At 41.3% G+C, this 16150-nt stretch overlaps 1 protein-coding gene across 2 annotated transcripts in view; it reads left to right on the top strand.

Moving 5' to 3' along the window:
• The window catches only part of ELOVL5 (ELOVL fatty acid elongase 5), a 73029-nt gene extending 59173 nt beyond the window's left edge, over nucleotides 1–13856 (top strand). For both annotated transcript variants that reach the window (XM_081295226.1, XM_081295227.1), the window contains exons 4-8: nucleotides 5356–5433; nucleotides 6342–6513; nucleotides 8329–8453; nucleotides 10591–10725; nucleotides 11965–13856. In XM_081295226.1, coding sequence (XP_081151352.1) covers nucleotides 5356–5433; nucleotides 6342–6513; nucleotides 8329–8453; nucleotides 10591–10725; nucleotides 11965–12108 — 654 coding nt within the window. In that variant the 3' untranslated portion in view covers nucleotides 12109–13856. The remainder of the gene's footprint in view (nucleotides 1–5355; nucleotides 5434–6341; nucleotides 6514–8328; nucleotides 8454–10590; nucleotides 10726–11964) is intronic.
• Nucleotides 13857–16150: the final 2294 nt, after the last annotated feature.

The following is a 16150-nucleotide window of genomic DNA, read 5'->3' as shown; positions in this document are numbered from 1 at the left end:
AGTGTGGGTTAAATTCCTTCTCTTCTGAAACCAAGGATATTTGAAAATTTCAATATCCCCAGAATGAATGTTGATATGGAATTGTTTTCCTTTTATAAACAGAATTCAGATGTCCATTATCATATTCAAGCCTTATTGAAGTACTTTCTGGCATTTTAATTTCTCCATTTGCAAAGTAAAAATGAAGTAAAGCTTTTTTTCTGCAAATGAAACATTAGGCATGGATTTTGGTGAAAGAAATGCAGTGTCTTAAACTTTGTCATTAGTTTTGCAAATATTTGTTTAGCACCTCCTGTTTACTTCCTGTACTGAACTTATCGATGTGGGAGTCACAGTCACCACCCTCCAGAAAGCTTACAGAAGAGCTTAAGGCAAAGCACAAAGGCTGAAAGGAGCATGTGATCAAATAACTACAAGTCGTAACAGGGTGAATCTAGAGGAAGGGAAATAAACTCCAGTGTGCAGTCCTCAAGGGAGAAATCATGAAGAAAATAGAAGTTTGACTGAACTTTGAAAGAGGATTCTGAGAGCTGGAGATTGGGGGTATGTGGGTACAGAGAACATTCTAGTTGAAGGGAAATAATGGTTATTGCCAGCATTTGTTATACTTATCCTGTATACCACGTGGGTAAGATAAACATGACATATTTCTTCTCACTGACTTCTAATCACATCCTTTTGAGGTAAAAGCATATATCCCATTTGAAGAGTAAGGGACTTGAAGCTTAAAGAGATTAGAATACCTTGGTCCCAAGGTTCCTGGCTCAGCATGCAGAAGCTAGGATATAATGGGCTAATGCCCAGCTACAGTTTTCCCCTTCTATCAGTACTTAAGTACAGGGTGTTTGGAAAATAGAAAGAGGTCTGGTTTGACTATAGGTAAGAAGTAGTGAAAGGTAAGCTTAGGGTTAATTATAGAATAACATGAATACCTGAACACTGTGCCTAGGATTTGGGGTTTCATTCTGAAGGCAATGACGAATCTCTGCAGGGTTTTAAACATGGAATTAATGGTTTGAGAGGCACTGTAGCCCCAGGAGGAGTTTAAGTGGCAACAGCAATGAAAGGAGCATTGCAGTGAAGCTTCAGGCCCCCACAGGGGCTGTACAGGTAGAGGAGGAATGCTCGGCCCTGGCCAAGAGAAAGACCACAGAATGAGTAGCCTCCTGGGTGTGCAGCTGGTTCATGCTTCAGTAGCCAAGGAATTCACCACCCAGTGTGGGCTTGAGTTTCTTCACCTTTCCAAGACAGTGTTTTATCTAGGGACTTCCCCCACCCCCTCATTTATTGGGGGCAGTGGAGAAGGGCAAATGGAAATTTAGCTTAACTAGCTTAAAGAAGCAAGGCAGTAACACCTATATTCCTTCTGGAAGACAAAAGAAAGGAAGCAGATGTCAGCAGAGTCCCATCTGCTGAGTTAACAAGAGCCCTTTAATCAGCACCCATACTGAAGATTAAGGCACCTACAGAATTAAAAGGGAAGATTTGTTCTCTTATTCTCCAGAGAGCGCCTTGATTTTCCCCACCCTGCTGGACTGAACGTGGCATCCATGAATGCAGTCATCATGGGCACACACTATCCATCCAGTTACAAGTTGACAAAAGAAAAATCAACTTAGAACACCTCAGGACACTACAAACCAAAATAGTAGCTGGAAGAAAGAGTGACAGTAGGTCCCAGAATATAATATTTTTAAGATGATAGAAGTTCAAAAGTTAAATCTAACGAAGACAATCACGTTAGTAAATTTTTAATTGTACAAAATTATCTTCATGAAAACTTTACTGCGTTATTAAGTGAATATTTCAACAGGAAATGTCTTTGCCCTTTCTGTGCCCTCAACCCACAGAAGTGGCTCATCAGTTCCCTCATGGGGAGTATAATAAAGGCAGAAAAGAAAACAGTGCCTGGACAGTACTTCCTCTCTCCATTCAGGTCTCCTCAGGACTCCACACCCTCCTCCTATCCACTCATTTGTATCTTGAATCTGAGAACTTCTGAAAAGTCTGCATGTGACCTACTTAACTGGTGATGACTTTGGGGGGCGGTATATAAGACCAAAAAAGTGTGTAGGTACTGATCTTTCAGAGAGAACATAGAATATTGTGCAGTCTGTTTTTAAAGTCCTAATGGAGAACTGAAGAATAGAATTGAGAACCAATAGAGATCATTTAGTCCACCCTCATCTCTGACAGTGAAAATGACAAGGGCCTGTGGGAATTGGCCATCTTGCCTCAGGTGCTGGTCTCCCACTCAAGCCTCCTCCTAATCCACAGAGCTTGTCCTTATAAAATGATGACTTCCCTACATGGGTCCAGTAGCACAGAATCCCAGTGCTGTTCTTTAGCCACAGTAACTGTGTTAACTCTTAATGCTTTTGTGTGTGTAGAAGATGACGAAGCAGAAGGAAAACAGCACAAAGGATGTTAGAAGAAAAATCAGATACTAAGCCAAGTGTTCGGTGTGATTTCAGTGGCTACACCCACACCTGGCATTTATTTTTGAGGTCAGACTGGATGGAATTACAGCAGTATGTGTTCAGACCCTTGTCTGAACCTGCTGTACTTGGAGGGAATCTGCATTCTTCACCAGGCTAAACTCCTGTGCTCTAGGGCAGTCGGGGTGTAGCTGGAGTGTCTGGGTTCTGTACTCTTAGGTACATCTTTCCCAAAACACTCTTGGTAGGCAAGCCATTTCCTACTCTAAGTTCAATAATTTGAAACCTTTGGTTCCCAGCCCTGGTTGCATGCTGGAATTACCTTGAGGACTGTGGGATCCTGGTTTCATGGATTGGGGTGAGGCCAGGCACTGGTCATTTTTTTAAAGCTCCCCAGATAGTCCTGCTATGCAGCTAGAATGGGAACCACAGCTTTAAGCTAATGGTTTTCAAATCTTAACTGCACTGGGGGTGTGGTAGTGCACACCTGTAATCCCAGTGGCTTGGGAGGCTAAGGCAGGAGGATTCTGAGTTCAAAGCCAGCCTCAGCAACAGAGAGGCACTAAGCAACTCACTGAGACCCTGCCTCTAAATAAAGTACAAAATAGAGCTGGGGCTGTGGCTCAGTGGTCAAGTGTCCCTGAGTTTAATCCCCAGTACCCACCACGTCCCCCGCAAAAAAAAAAAAAAAAAAAAAAATCACCTATTAAAGCATGCCACTGGACCAGGCATGGTGGCACACATCTGTAATCCCAGCTATTCAGGAGGCTAAGACAGGAGGAGCTCAGGTTCAAGGACAACATGGGAAATTTAGCAAGACCCTGTCTCAAAAGTAAGTAAAATTAAAAGGGCTGGGAATGTAGCTCCATGGTAGAGTGCTTGCTTAGCATGGACAAGGCCCTGAGTTCCAATCCTAGCACCACAGTAAAGGGCAGGGGGCTTTATACCCAGAAGTTTTTGGTTTGCAAGAGTGGGGCCTGAGACTGCTTCTGACAAGTTCCTGGCGGGGGGACTGGGTGTGTGGGACTATACTTTGAAACCCACAGCATGAGGTTCTCCAAGGGATCTGTGATCCAGGACTCTGAGGCCTAGCCTTGCTGGTTTACCCCAGAGTTTTAGATTCTGAAGGTATGGAGATGGGTTCAAGAATTTACACTTCTTTTTTTTTCCTCCACATTTTAAAAATTGGTACATTATAGTTATACATAATGATGGGATTCATTATTACATATTCATACATGCACACAACATAACAGTATAATTTGGGCAATGTCACTCCCTAGCACTTCTCCTCACCCCCATTATCCCTTTCCTTTACTGATCTCCCTTTGATTTTCATGAGATTCCCACCCCTATCTTTCTTTTCCTTTCCTGTGTAGCTTCTACATATAAGAGAAAACATGCAATTCTTAAGTTTTGTATATTTTATATGTGGAAGCTAGAGTTTGGCTTATTTTGCTTGACATAGTGATCTCGAGTTCCATCCATTTTCATGAAAATGACAATTTTATTTTTCTTTATGGCTGAATAAAATTTCATATATACCATTATCTTTAACTATTTATCTGTTGATGGACACCTAGGCTGGTTCCGTAGTTTGACTATTGTGAATTGTGCTGCTGCAAATATTGTATGCACGTATCACTGTAGTGCGGTGACTTTAATTCTTTAGGATAAATTCCAAGCAGTGGGATAGCCAAGTCATATAGTGGTTCTACCGCTAGTCTTTTGAGGAACCCCCATATTGATTTCTAGAGTGGTTAAACTGATTTACATTCCCACCAGCAGTGTAAAAGTGTTTCTTTTTCTCCTCATCCTCTTGAGCACTTTATTATTGTCTGTGTTCTTGATGACTGCCGAGGAGTTTGCATTTCTTACAAGTTCCTGTGTGATGCTGATGTTGCTGGTTGTGGGGGCAGCTTTGAAAACCTGTGGCCTTCCTGTACTGGGTACTTCCCCTGCTGGCAGCAGCTGGTCACCATGAAGACTCAAGGTTGCTCTGGGCTTCAGGAGAAAGCTCAAAAGGAGCAGTGAGCTACAGTTTACATAGACAAACTGTAGCATCTCATGGTATTAGCCTGGAACTTGGTGGATGGACAGCATGAAATGGTCAAGTTAAACTTTCTGTGTCAGCCATTAAGGTCATTTCTTCTCTTGTGTCCAGGAGGAAACAGTTCCTTTGGTGAGGTGTAGGGATAATTGCAGGATGGTAACACAGAGATTGCACCCCAGTTCTGGGGTCCTTCCTTTGACACCACAATGCTAACTGCTACAGGTGAATTATGAGATACAGGTGCAGTCTGCAGAAGTCTAATTCATAGGTCCAGAGGATGACACAGCAACAGGAAATGATGAGGAAAATGAAATTGAACTGAGTTTTTCCAAGACCTGTACCAGTGATTTTCAAATTGTGTTCCCCAAAAATCATCCTCAGTACCACTTGGGAACTTGATAAAATTACCGATTCTTGGATCCCCTGCCAAACAACTAGGTCAGAAATGCCTCACCCTGACCCTGTGATTCTTGTCTGATTTGTAATTTCGATGCTCTGCCTTGGTGCAGGGAAAATCATTGGAAGCAGCTGGCATGGGATGGTGGCCTAGATCGAAGCTGGTGATGAACTGAGGATTCTTTAGAGAGACAACCAGATAAAGGAGGTTCTCTGCAGGCAGCAACCTGGAAATGACTCCCAGGTTCCCACTTAATCTGCCAAAGTGCCCACACTTCGTGAAATGAAGGCTCAAGTATTTCATGTTTTCTCTTCCTCCAGACTTCCCCATGGTTGATTATTCTTAGAGCAGTTGCCTCAGCACAGCCTAAAGTAAATCTTCACAGATTATGAAACCAAAGAAATTTAATTGAATAGTGCTTTACATGGTTCTGATACTGTGGGTGATTTTCCCCCCCTCTTTTTTAGTTGGTGACAGGAGTATGGCAAGGCAGCTACAACTTCTTTTGTCAGGGCACACGCAGTGCGGGAGAATCAGACATGAAGGTACTGTATCTCATAAATAATATTGATTAGATAAGTGTTGTTTGGTTTATACAAAAGACAGAATTGACCATAACCTCCCCTCTCAGATAATCCTTGTTGATATTTTTAAAAGAGTCAGAAAAGCAATGTGTATATATGGTATGAAAATTTGAACATGAAAGGTATAAAGTGAAAACTAAAATCACCTTCTCTATAAAAATAACTCCTGTTATCAGTTGACAGGGAAAAATCACAGACATTTATCAGGTTTTTTATTTACATAAGTGGGATCATAAGGATAATAAACTTAAAATCTCTCTTAGAAGTACCTTCTCCATTAATGGTTTTAAAGATAGAATTCTCCTTCTACTCTTGAGATTTTGTTTTTCAAATAAAAGGCTAACAGTTGAAGCTCCCTATGAGCAGGCGTTTCCTTTGAATATCTATTGGAAATGTTAATTGGGCAGTGACCAGACGTTGCAAGTTCTGGTTCCTTTACCATATCTTACGTCACCTGCCCATGTCAGCCTCTGAAATCAAACGCATCTTTTTAGCAGTTTTTTTTCTACTAACAGCTCTGCAGACTACTTCCAGAGGCAGTAAGTCACCTTCAGAGTTTTAAGTCTTACACTTCTTATTCTTATTAGAGTGTTGAAGAGGGTCAGGGGCCCTTTGAAGACTTTCCCTGTTGTCATTTCAATTCCCCATCGTCCCCCCATCCTCCCACCCACCAACATGTCCTTTGGTTCAAGGCATTCACAGTGACCAAAGCTACCAGGGTGACACCTGAGAGGTGTTAGAAGCTAGTGGAGCACTTGGGCTTCTCTGGGTTGGTACTGGATTCTGGGATGTCAGTGAAACATGTCAGAGGCAATATTCCAGAGCAGCAGCAAAGATAAACCTTTACTCCTTTGACCCCTTTCTCTCAGATCATCCGCGTCCTTTGGTGGTATTACTTCTCTAAACTCATAGAATTCATGGACACATTTTTCTTCATCCTGCGCAAGAACAACCACCAGATCACAGTCCTGCACGTCTACCACCACGCCACCATGTTCAACATCTGGTGGTTTGTGATGAACTGGGTACCATGTGGCCACTGTAAGTATTAGAGGGGGAGGCTTTGGGAACAGGTGTGAACAGAGTCTGAACTGAAACTAAGATTTTTTTCAGAGAAGATGCTGTTTCTGTAGATCCCTAGGTCAAGCTTTTGAATTTTGTGTCCAAGTAGATTTTAATGACAGTTTATACGGCCTCTGCGCACACAACCTTTTTCTAGCTTAGTGAACATCCTGTGCTGATGGAGTGAGATGAGGGGGATACCAGCCTCAGACCAATTAAGGGATGGAGACAGCATTCATCATAGAGGCAGCTGTTCCTCGTTCTCTCAAAATATTGGTTCTCTTCAGTGTGGAAAGTGTTTTGCCTGACAGCCACACCAGGAAAATGGAGTCGGAGCACCGAGTGCGTGCCAGGAAGCAGGCTGGTCGTACATCAGGTCTCCACATGTTCTAATAAAGTGTGGTCTTCCGGTCATCAGAAGTATGTTTTCTGACTTGTGTCAAATATGATAGAACTATGCTAAGGTCTCAATTTCCAGAAATTAAATTGTTGCCTTCAAGTTCAACTTGAGAGTTTTAAAAGATGTCAGGATCAAAATTTTTATCATTCTAACACTGAAGAATTTGAGGAACTTTAGATCTGTTCATGGATTTTTTTCCTCTCTAGGATTTCATTTCCCTTGATTAGCTCAGTCCACCAAGCTCCATAGAGCATTAAAGTTTTAGAACCAGAAAGGACATTGCAAATACAGCTCCTTGGGCTTGGGAGGAAATCAAGACCTTGGAAGGGTTGGTTTAGCTCCCTGCTTCCTTAGTGTTTCCCCACTCAGACCTCATGACTGACCAACATTCTAATAGAGACAGCCCTTATTTACATTTAGAGGACATCACATTAGTGGGGCTTGATGGCATATGCCGATAGTCCCAGCTACTTTAGAGGCTGAGGCAGGAAGATCATAGATTCAAGCCCAGCCTAGGCAAGTTAGCAAGATCCTATCTCCATAAAAAATTAAAAAGGCTAGGGATATAGTTCATTTGGTAGAGTGTCCCTGGGTTCAATTCCCAGCATAGAAAAAAAAAGAACTTTTAATTTTCAAATTTTAAATCCCACCTTATTGGTAAGAAACTGAACCAGAGAGTGGACTTGACTCGTCACAGGTCAATTCCTGTCATAGCCAGTAGAAGCTCATTCCCTAGCACCTGCTTTGTCCATCTCCAGCTGCACAAGGAAGTGCTGGTGCCATTGTTTCATTGTTCACTGTCAAGGAGGACAGATAGTCTGAAAACCCGTGGTCCTACTGGAAATTGGAGGTCATGTGATGAGATGGATCTTTCATCCCTAAGGAACTGGACTCTGTTATTAATAAAAACCATGACTTCAGCATTGCAGTACTGGGGAATAATTAGAAGGTGACTTCAAAGGCCTCTCCAGACCTCAGCAAATGTGTGGAAACAGCTTGTTTTGAGCATGTCACCCGTCAGCTGTCTGCCCCCGACCTTCAGAATAACACATCTGAGGCAGTTGGGCATGGAAAAAAAGCAGCTGCCTCTGGGAGTTTGGGGTGTCTGGCAGCCAAGCCTGCAGGTGCCAGAGCATGGCACATGGAATGACAGCATCTGTGTCAGATGGCTACCTTGAGACTCCAGCTGACCCCTGCCGGGGCTTAAGGCATCTTGATGACTGCCTGCCCTACTGGGGACTGCTCTCTCCTTACACATCCATGCAGTGCTTGCTGCTGCTTCTGCTCAAAAGCAGCTCTCTTTCTGGCTCAAAATGTATGTTGGATTTTTTTTTTCACCTGTTATTCATAAAATGCTAATACATCCTCCTCCCAAATCCCCCCTGTACCTGCAGCTTATTTCGGTGCCACACTTAATAGCTTCATCCATGTCCTCATGTACTCGTACTATGGCTTGTCATCTGTACCTTCCATGCGCCCATACCTCTGGTGGAAGAAGTACATCACTCAGGGACAGCTGGTGAGTGACTCGGCCCATTTCCCCTAGGACTTGCTCCCTGCTAGACACAGACCTCTTCCCATCCTTATGGTTTACTAGCATCTCAGATATTTCTTCCCCACCCTTTTCATTTAATCCAGTGAAACAAGCAGATCAGGGAATGTTCTTATTTTTAATCAGTGGAGAAACTGCCATGGACATGCAGCTAATTGAATTGTAGGATGAGGGAGGGCAGGCTTAATCCAATTTCTCAACCTCACATTCAGTTCTTCACTCTTGGATTGTATACACAAACACACATGTATGCACATGTGTGTATTACTTGGGTTTTCTAATTATAGTCCAAAATCCACGGTGGAAACTGTGTTCTCAGGAGTTTCAGGTGGAGCTGTGGAGTATTGTGCATCCTGGGTGCCTATAGCTTGTTAGACAGTGAGGATATTTGCCAGCTGACCTCTCAGCCCCCAAGTAGCAGAGCACCTGTTGGTGAGAATGGCTCCTGCTCAGCTTCCGACAACAATCCCTTCCCAAGACTTATCCTGCCAGAACAGGCCAGAACTGTGTGCACTCAATAGTTATTTCTCACCAAACTTTCTTAAGCCTTCCCCAGTTGTCAGTGTATTATAAACCCCAGTTCTCTCCCCTTGTGAATTATTTGAACTATTTATTAATACTGCAACTACTCCTACAAATGTTAAATACTGTCAGTAACTCATGCTAACTAAATTAATAGATTTTACATGGATTGTTCAAGTAGCCTGACTATATTTTTTGTTCGCATTTTGTAGATGAGGACATGGAGGCAGTGGGCCAAAGCTGGCTGACCAAGGGGTGTAGACATCACACCCTCAGGCCTTGTCGTACCTTATTCACACATTTTCCCAAACCAACCAAGCTGATTCAGATCCCTCCCTGTCATTTGTGGTTTTTCAATATAACAATCTTGAGAAAACTTTCTGAGCTACTCCAGTGTTTGACATTTCATTAACACCTCTGCCAGCTGCTATACAGTTCTTGTTAATTTTTTCTCACCACCTGGAAGGGGGGATAATTGTTCGTTAGCCTCCTTGTTACACCTGAGGAGAAGAGATGTGGAGATTGATTGGTGATGCACAATTATGGCTCTGGCAGAAGCAGAACTTGAAAGAACAAACTGAAGATGTTGGTTTCCCATTAGACTCTGTACTTTAAAGTAGAAGATTGTGCTCATGAATCTGTTTAGATTTATGTTAAACACCACTCCCAACTACTCAACCTAGAGCACTAACCTTAGAAAAAGAGTATATTGGATATAGTGTCTAACACCTGTAATCCCAGTGACTCAGGAGGCTAATGCAGGAGGATCACAAGTTTGAGGCCAGCCTGGGCAAGTTAGCAAGACTGTCTCAAAAAATAAAAAAAGGACTTGGGATGTAGCACAGTGGTAGAGCACCCCTGGGTTCAATCCCCAGTACCAAAAAAAGGGAGAAGGAGGGGGAACAATTATATATTCTCTCTGTAGAAGCATTGGAAACTTCCAGAAATCTAGTGGGCAGATCCTTATCCTCTGTTGTTTTTCCTGTAGGTGTACTTCCAGTAGCCCGTACACCTTTTTAACCCTTTTATACTGTGTCTTCAAGCAGTACCATGTGCTTTCAGGGTTTGCTCGTTAGCAGTCATCTGTAAACTTAGCATTATTTGCCAAGAATTTAAATCTGCTCATCAATCTTCACCAAACCAAAGGGTACATGAGTAAAGAAGAGAAAGAATATCCAATTGGGTTGTTCATAATGCAGTAACATCACCAGTTCCCTTTAAACACCCCCCCACCCCCACCCCATATCCTTCCCTCTTGTATTTAAGGAAAAAAAAAAAAAAGGTAAAAAAGTAGTTTTTTTTTTTTGTTTTTGTTTTTGTTTTTTTTTTTTTGGACACTGCATCCTTGAATTTTGAAGAAAATGGTTCAAGGAGCTTGGAGGGGAAAGGGAGAACGTAGAAAACACACACAGTATTTAGGACAAATGTAGTATGTGCATCATGTTCGTGAAGTACCTGCCATATATACAGAAATGTTAGCAAGTGTTGATTCAGAAACCTGGGGATGCTGGGTACCCAGTGCATCTGTCATGGGACCTCTTCTGTGCTGTGACTGCTCATCTATGTCTTTTTCTTCCTCCAGGTTCAGTTTGTGCTGACAATCATTCAGACCAGCTGTGGGGTCATCTGGCCATGTGCGTTCCCTCTTGGTTGGCTATATTTCCAGATTGGATACATGATTTCCCTGATTGCTCTCTTCACAAACTTTTACATTGAGGTAAATCACACTGTTTACTGGAACTTGACATTTGGGGTCTTTCCAACAGAAGCCTTCATCCCATCTTTTAACAAGGTCATGTGGAACCACTTCTGGGTGCCAGAAGTGCTCCATTCATGCTCTAATGAAGCCTTTGTTGGGTTGGAGGGTAGCTGAAATCTGTTCTAGATTCTGGGAAAGGGGGTCTTGCATTCCAAATGGAAAGCACAGAACTGTTAACAAGATGCTGAACTGCTTGTCTCTGATCTCCAGCAGAAATAGGAGGAGAAATGATATTTCAGTCACAAGTCTTAGGCTGCTACCTAGAATGTCATGACTAAATGAATCTTCAGAATAAATTTTCATCACAGTTCTCAGATATAGATAGAAAGCTGCTCCTTTTGTCTATCTGCTTACATGAGGGTTTAATTAATTTCCAAGCACATGATTAGGTTTTTGCTCACAGAAGGATCCATTTTGCACAGATTACCTCCAAGGGAGACTGATCACTTGGCGGACACCATTGAATCTTCTTTAGCCTAACTCCCTTGGATTATGTGTGTTCTTGACTTTGTAGTCTGTGTATGGTAGTTGTACTGCACACTGACTTGGGGAAGGAGGACACAGGAGGTCTGGAGCCAAAGGGTAGAGGCCATGGGTCCTGAGTCAGGAAAATCCTGTAGTGTGAGCAGCCACTGGGGGCTCAGCCACTTCTCTTCTCTGACCCATGCATAACTTGTTACATTTTTACTCTGCTGGGCTTGATAGTTTATGACTACACTGTGGAACATACCAGGTGCATAGGTGGTTAAAGGTTAGGGCCTTTGCCTCATTGCTTTCAGAAACGTAGCATTTTGTACAAAGGGCAGAAATAATTGCTGAGGTAGTGAAAAATTTTTCAGAAAGGGACATGGGTTTCTGGAGAGCTACTTCCTAGCAAAAGAAACTAATTTGGCCACATAAGCCGTATCATCTGCCATTCAGAATCAGATACTAAAAAGACAGAGTGAAGTGTAGAATTTTCTTTGATGGTTTGAACAGTATTTCTACTGTAGCCTGTGATTCAGGGAACTTAAACTCAGCCTAAGCCTCAGAACAATGGAAGAGTGATTAAACCAGAGCAAAAAGCTGGCACAGGGTTACTTGACCTCAAGAGTTCTCTCTTACTACAGGAAACTAGGCCTAGTGTCAGGGATGCAATTCCTAGTCAAGAAAACCTCCCCATGGTCACGTGGCTGTCATTGCCCTTTTGCATTTCAGACTTACAACAAGAAAGGAGCCTCTCGGAGGAGAGGCTACCAAAAGGACCACCAGAATGGATCTGTGACTGCTGTGAATGGACACACCAACAGCTTTTCTTCCCTGGAAAACAACGCGAAGCCAAGGAAGCAACGGAAGGATTGAAGTGGCAGAGTCGAACACCTCCAGACATGCCATGCGATTGATTGTAAGCACAATGATTTGTGCCCGACGCTCGTTTAACAGCTGCTGTAACTAGTCCGGCCTACAATAGTGTGATTTGTGTAGGACCTCCTTCATCAGTTCAAAACCCCTAGAATACGTATACAGATTATACAAGTAGGCATAAGATTTCTCACATTTCCGGGCTCTTGTCAACCCCTGCGCTAGACTGTGGAAAAGGGAGTGTTACCGTAGTACTCGACACTGCTGTTGCCTTATTAGTTATAACATGATAGGTGCTGAATTGTGATTCACAATTTAAAACACACTGTAATCCAAACTTTTTTTTTAAACTGTAGATCATGCATGTGATTGTAAATGTAAATTTGTACAGTGTTGTTACAGTAGAGAAACACACATGCCTTAAAATTTAAAAAGCAGGGCCCAAAGCTTATTAGTTTAAATTAGGATATGTTTCAAGTTTGTATTCATTTGTAATAGCTCTGTTTAGAAAAATCAAAGACCGTGATTTATGAAACGAGCGTGTAACGCCTCATTTTAAGTGACTGGCTAGATGTGAAATCAGAAACGGCACCTTCGGTTTTATAATATTGGCTTTCAATCAAGCAGGCTCAAATCTAGTGGAACAGTCAGTTTAACTTTTTAACAGATCTTATTTTTTTATTTTGAGTGCCACTATTAATAATGTAAAAAAAATTAAAAATTGGGGGTGGGGAGCTCTAAAGGAGTCATGATGAAACTTAAATATATATTCTTTGTCCTCAAGATTTTAGGAAGAGTGTAGGGTAAGTAGGCCATTTTTAATTTCTGAAGTGCTAAGTGTTTTTATATAAGAAACAGAGGTCCATTTTGCTTTACCCAGTGAGAGAGAGGTTGGTATTTTTTAAGAGATGATTGAATATTTACCATTTGACAGAGTCCCATAGATGAACTGGTTGCTAGGGTCCAAATTTGGATTGGTTTCTGTACTGCTATCTGTTTTGACAGACTTCCTTTTAAATGTGCCTAGTTTACCAAAATTAACAAAGGAGAGGGGAGAACCTTAAAAAAATTAAGGTAAAATTAAACAGATAGCTACAGCATAAGAGAACTGGGAAATTGGATGGAGAGATAACCTGTTTAATGTAAATCTAATAGCATCTGTGATTTTTTTTCTACTTAGAATTTAAAGATTTGTTTAGAACCACTTGTTTAAAAACAATAGACTGCTTATCTAAAATCATGTCTTATACTTCAAATCGAGGCAGTGGTCAAACAGATAAGGACTTTTATGTGTCATTTAAAAGTATTGGAGTTTAGCCTCTGAGTACTTTCTCCATTTGGGAAAAAAAAAAATTCATTGAACCACTCATGACACATCTTAGAAGGTCATCGACAATGTATAAACTAATTGTGGGTTTGATATTTATGTAAATATCAGTTTACCATGCTTTAATTTTGCACATTCATACTGTAGGGAGCCGTTTGGTTCTCTTATTAATCTTATGGGTTTTCTGTTTGGAAGGAGTCACAGCATCTGTTTACATTTACCTTATCAAATCTAGAATGTGTATATTTGTAAATGTATGTCTTCATTCCTAGGTACTAGTTTGCAAATGTCTTTACATATTTCAATACAGAAACTATAACATTCAATAGTGTGCTTGTCAAAGTGTGCTTAGCTCATCTGGATATACCCACACTGTTAAATAATGTCTAAACATTAATCATTAAAACATTTTTGATTACCAGTGCTTGTGTTTTACGTAGTTTATGTGCTACTAATTTTGAAAGATGAGAAGAAGGAAAAAAAAAAAACACTTTCTTCACCCTCTCGGAATTTACTAAGTGGATGTAATTTAGTATCGAAGGTTACATCATTGCTCACTTCACAAGGGAAAAGACCTTGCATGGTAAGGCATAAGAGGTGTTTCCACCTTAGTTTGTTTTCTGTCATCTTCGGTTCCAACTAGAGGTCCCAGCTCCAAGCACACTTCTTTGTCCTTATTTCCTTTGATCCCATGCTCTCCCCTCACCTGCAGGCTGTTTGAGTCACTTTCCTAAGTCTAGACCACAGGTCCAAAAATTCTTTTCCATAAAGATCCAGATAGAAAAAAAACTTTACGCTTCACAGACCAAATGATCTGTCAGGTCTCTGCTGCAGCTCTTCAACCATGGAAGGCAGGAGCAGCCATAGGTCATAGGCATGTATATCAATGGCCATGGTTGTGTTCTAATAAAACTATTTGCAAAACAGAAGACTTTCTAGCCTGCTGACCTCTAATCTGAAGCAATAAAGTTTTTTCTTAGACCGAAAGCTCTATAACTTACTTTACCAAAGGTCATTTGAGGTCCCAGATCCTTCCCCTTCCAGCCCACCCCAGTCCATTAACTTCAGTCTATCCATGTATCTATGATGGGAGGGATGGCATAAATATCCATCTTCCTCCTGTTCTCTCCATACCACACAATCCCAGTTCAGGTTTAATTCTGGCTTTTTGAGTATCTTTGAGTTTGTAAATATAACCTCAAAATGTCACTTGAAACTGAATTTAGTATTTGGGATATTATCAAATGCAAGAGTTGGGAAGTTAATTGTAATAATCATATCCTGTCCTTCCAAGTCCAAAACAAATTGGAAAAAAAAATAGACACAAATCAAAGCAACAGAAATCAAAATAGCACATCTTTCCTGAAAAGACTGGATTGGAGAAAGTCAGGTCACAATATAGCTCCCTCCATCCTCACTAAAAATCCTGCTGAACTAATCTCACCCAAGCTGGAAGTGGGACACCAAAGGTGGTTCTGATCATTGGTCCGGTAATAAACTATTTATTTGGAAAGGCAGCCCTGTGATTGCATGAGCTGCCCTTATAGTTACAAATTCTATCCTCTTGACCTTACCACACCAAGATGGTATGTTCATTTGCATCTCCATGTTACTAATCAATGGAAATGAGTTCACTCTCCTGTGCCCAAAAAGGAGGATTCTTGTTTCCCCTGTTTAGCAGCTCATTCTTCATATGGAAAGACAACGTAGCTTAATTTAAGAAACAAAACTTGGGGACTACATTGTCTGGCTTTAAATCCTTCCTACAGGAACTTTAGGCAAATTGTTTGAACTTTACCTCAGTTTTTTTCATCTGCCAAAAAATAATGTTTATTCCCTACACAATAGTGTCATTTTGAGGATTACATAGGTTACAGCGTATATGAAGCTCTTAGAACCACATCTAGCATGGTATATGTAAGTTTGTAAAGATTCCCATAAGAGATTATAGGAGATTCCCATAAACCCAATGACTGAGAGACCAGGGACGGGGAAACTTTCTAGCAAGGGTCATCAAGAAGAACTCTGAAGGAGCTGGCTTTAATCTGAGCTTTCAGAGACCACTGATTTTCTTCTTTTTCTTCCACCTTTTTTGAATTGATGCATTGTAGTTGTACATATTGATGTGATTTGTTGGTTATTGCATATTCATACATATACACAATATATAATTTAACCAATATCACTCTGTAGCACTCCCCCTCTAACCCCCTCGCCTCCCACTCTTAATCCCTTTTCTCTTCTGATCTCCCTTTGATTTTAGGAGATCCACCCCCACTTTGTTTTGCTTTTTCCTCTCTAGCTTCTGCATATGAGAGAAGCCATGACCCTTAGCCTTCTGAGTTTGACTTATTTCACTTAACATAGTCTCTAGTTCCATTTTCCTGCAAATGCCATAATTTCATTTTTTATGGCCAAATCGAACTCCATTGTGTATCTATACCACAATTGCTTTATCCATTCATCCATAGTTTGGCTATTGTGAGTTGTGCTGCCATAAACATGGATATGCATGTATCACTGTAATAAGATGACTTTAATTCTTCAGGATAAATACCAAGGAGTGGTATAGCTGGGTTATACAGTGGTTCCGTGCCTCAAAGACCACCAGATTTCAATAGATGGATTCTGGAGGTCATCTGGGAGGATGTGTTTTGAGTACAGAAACCAGCATCAACCAATGTGTAGAAGGCTGAGACAGTTTGATTCACTGAG

The sequence above is a fragment of the Spermophilus citellus genome (genome assembly GCF_964194105.1).
Source record: "Spermophilus citellus genome assembly, chromosome: 5".
NCBI classification, from domain to species: Eukaryota; Metazoa; Chordata; class Mammalia; order Rodentia; family Sciuridae; genus Spermophilus; species Spermophilus citellus.
The sequence above is the reverse complement of the archived record's forward strand: the minus strand, read 5'-3'. Positions and strand labels throughout refer to the sequence as shown.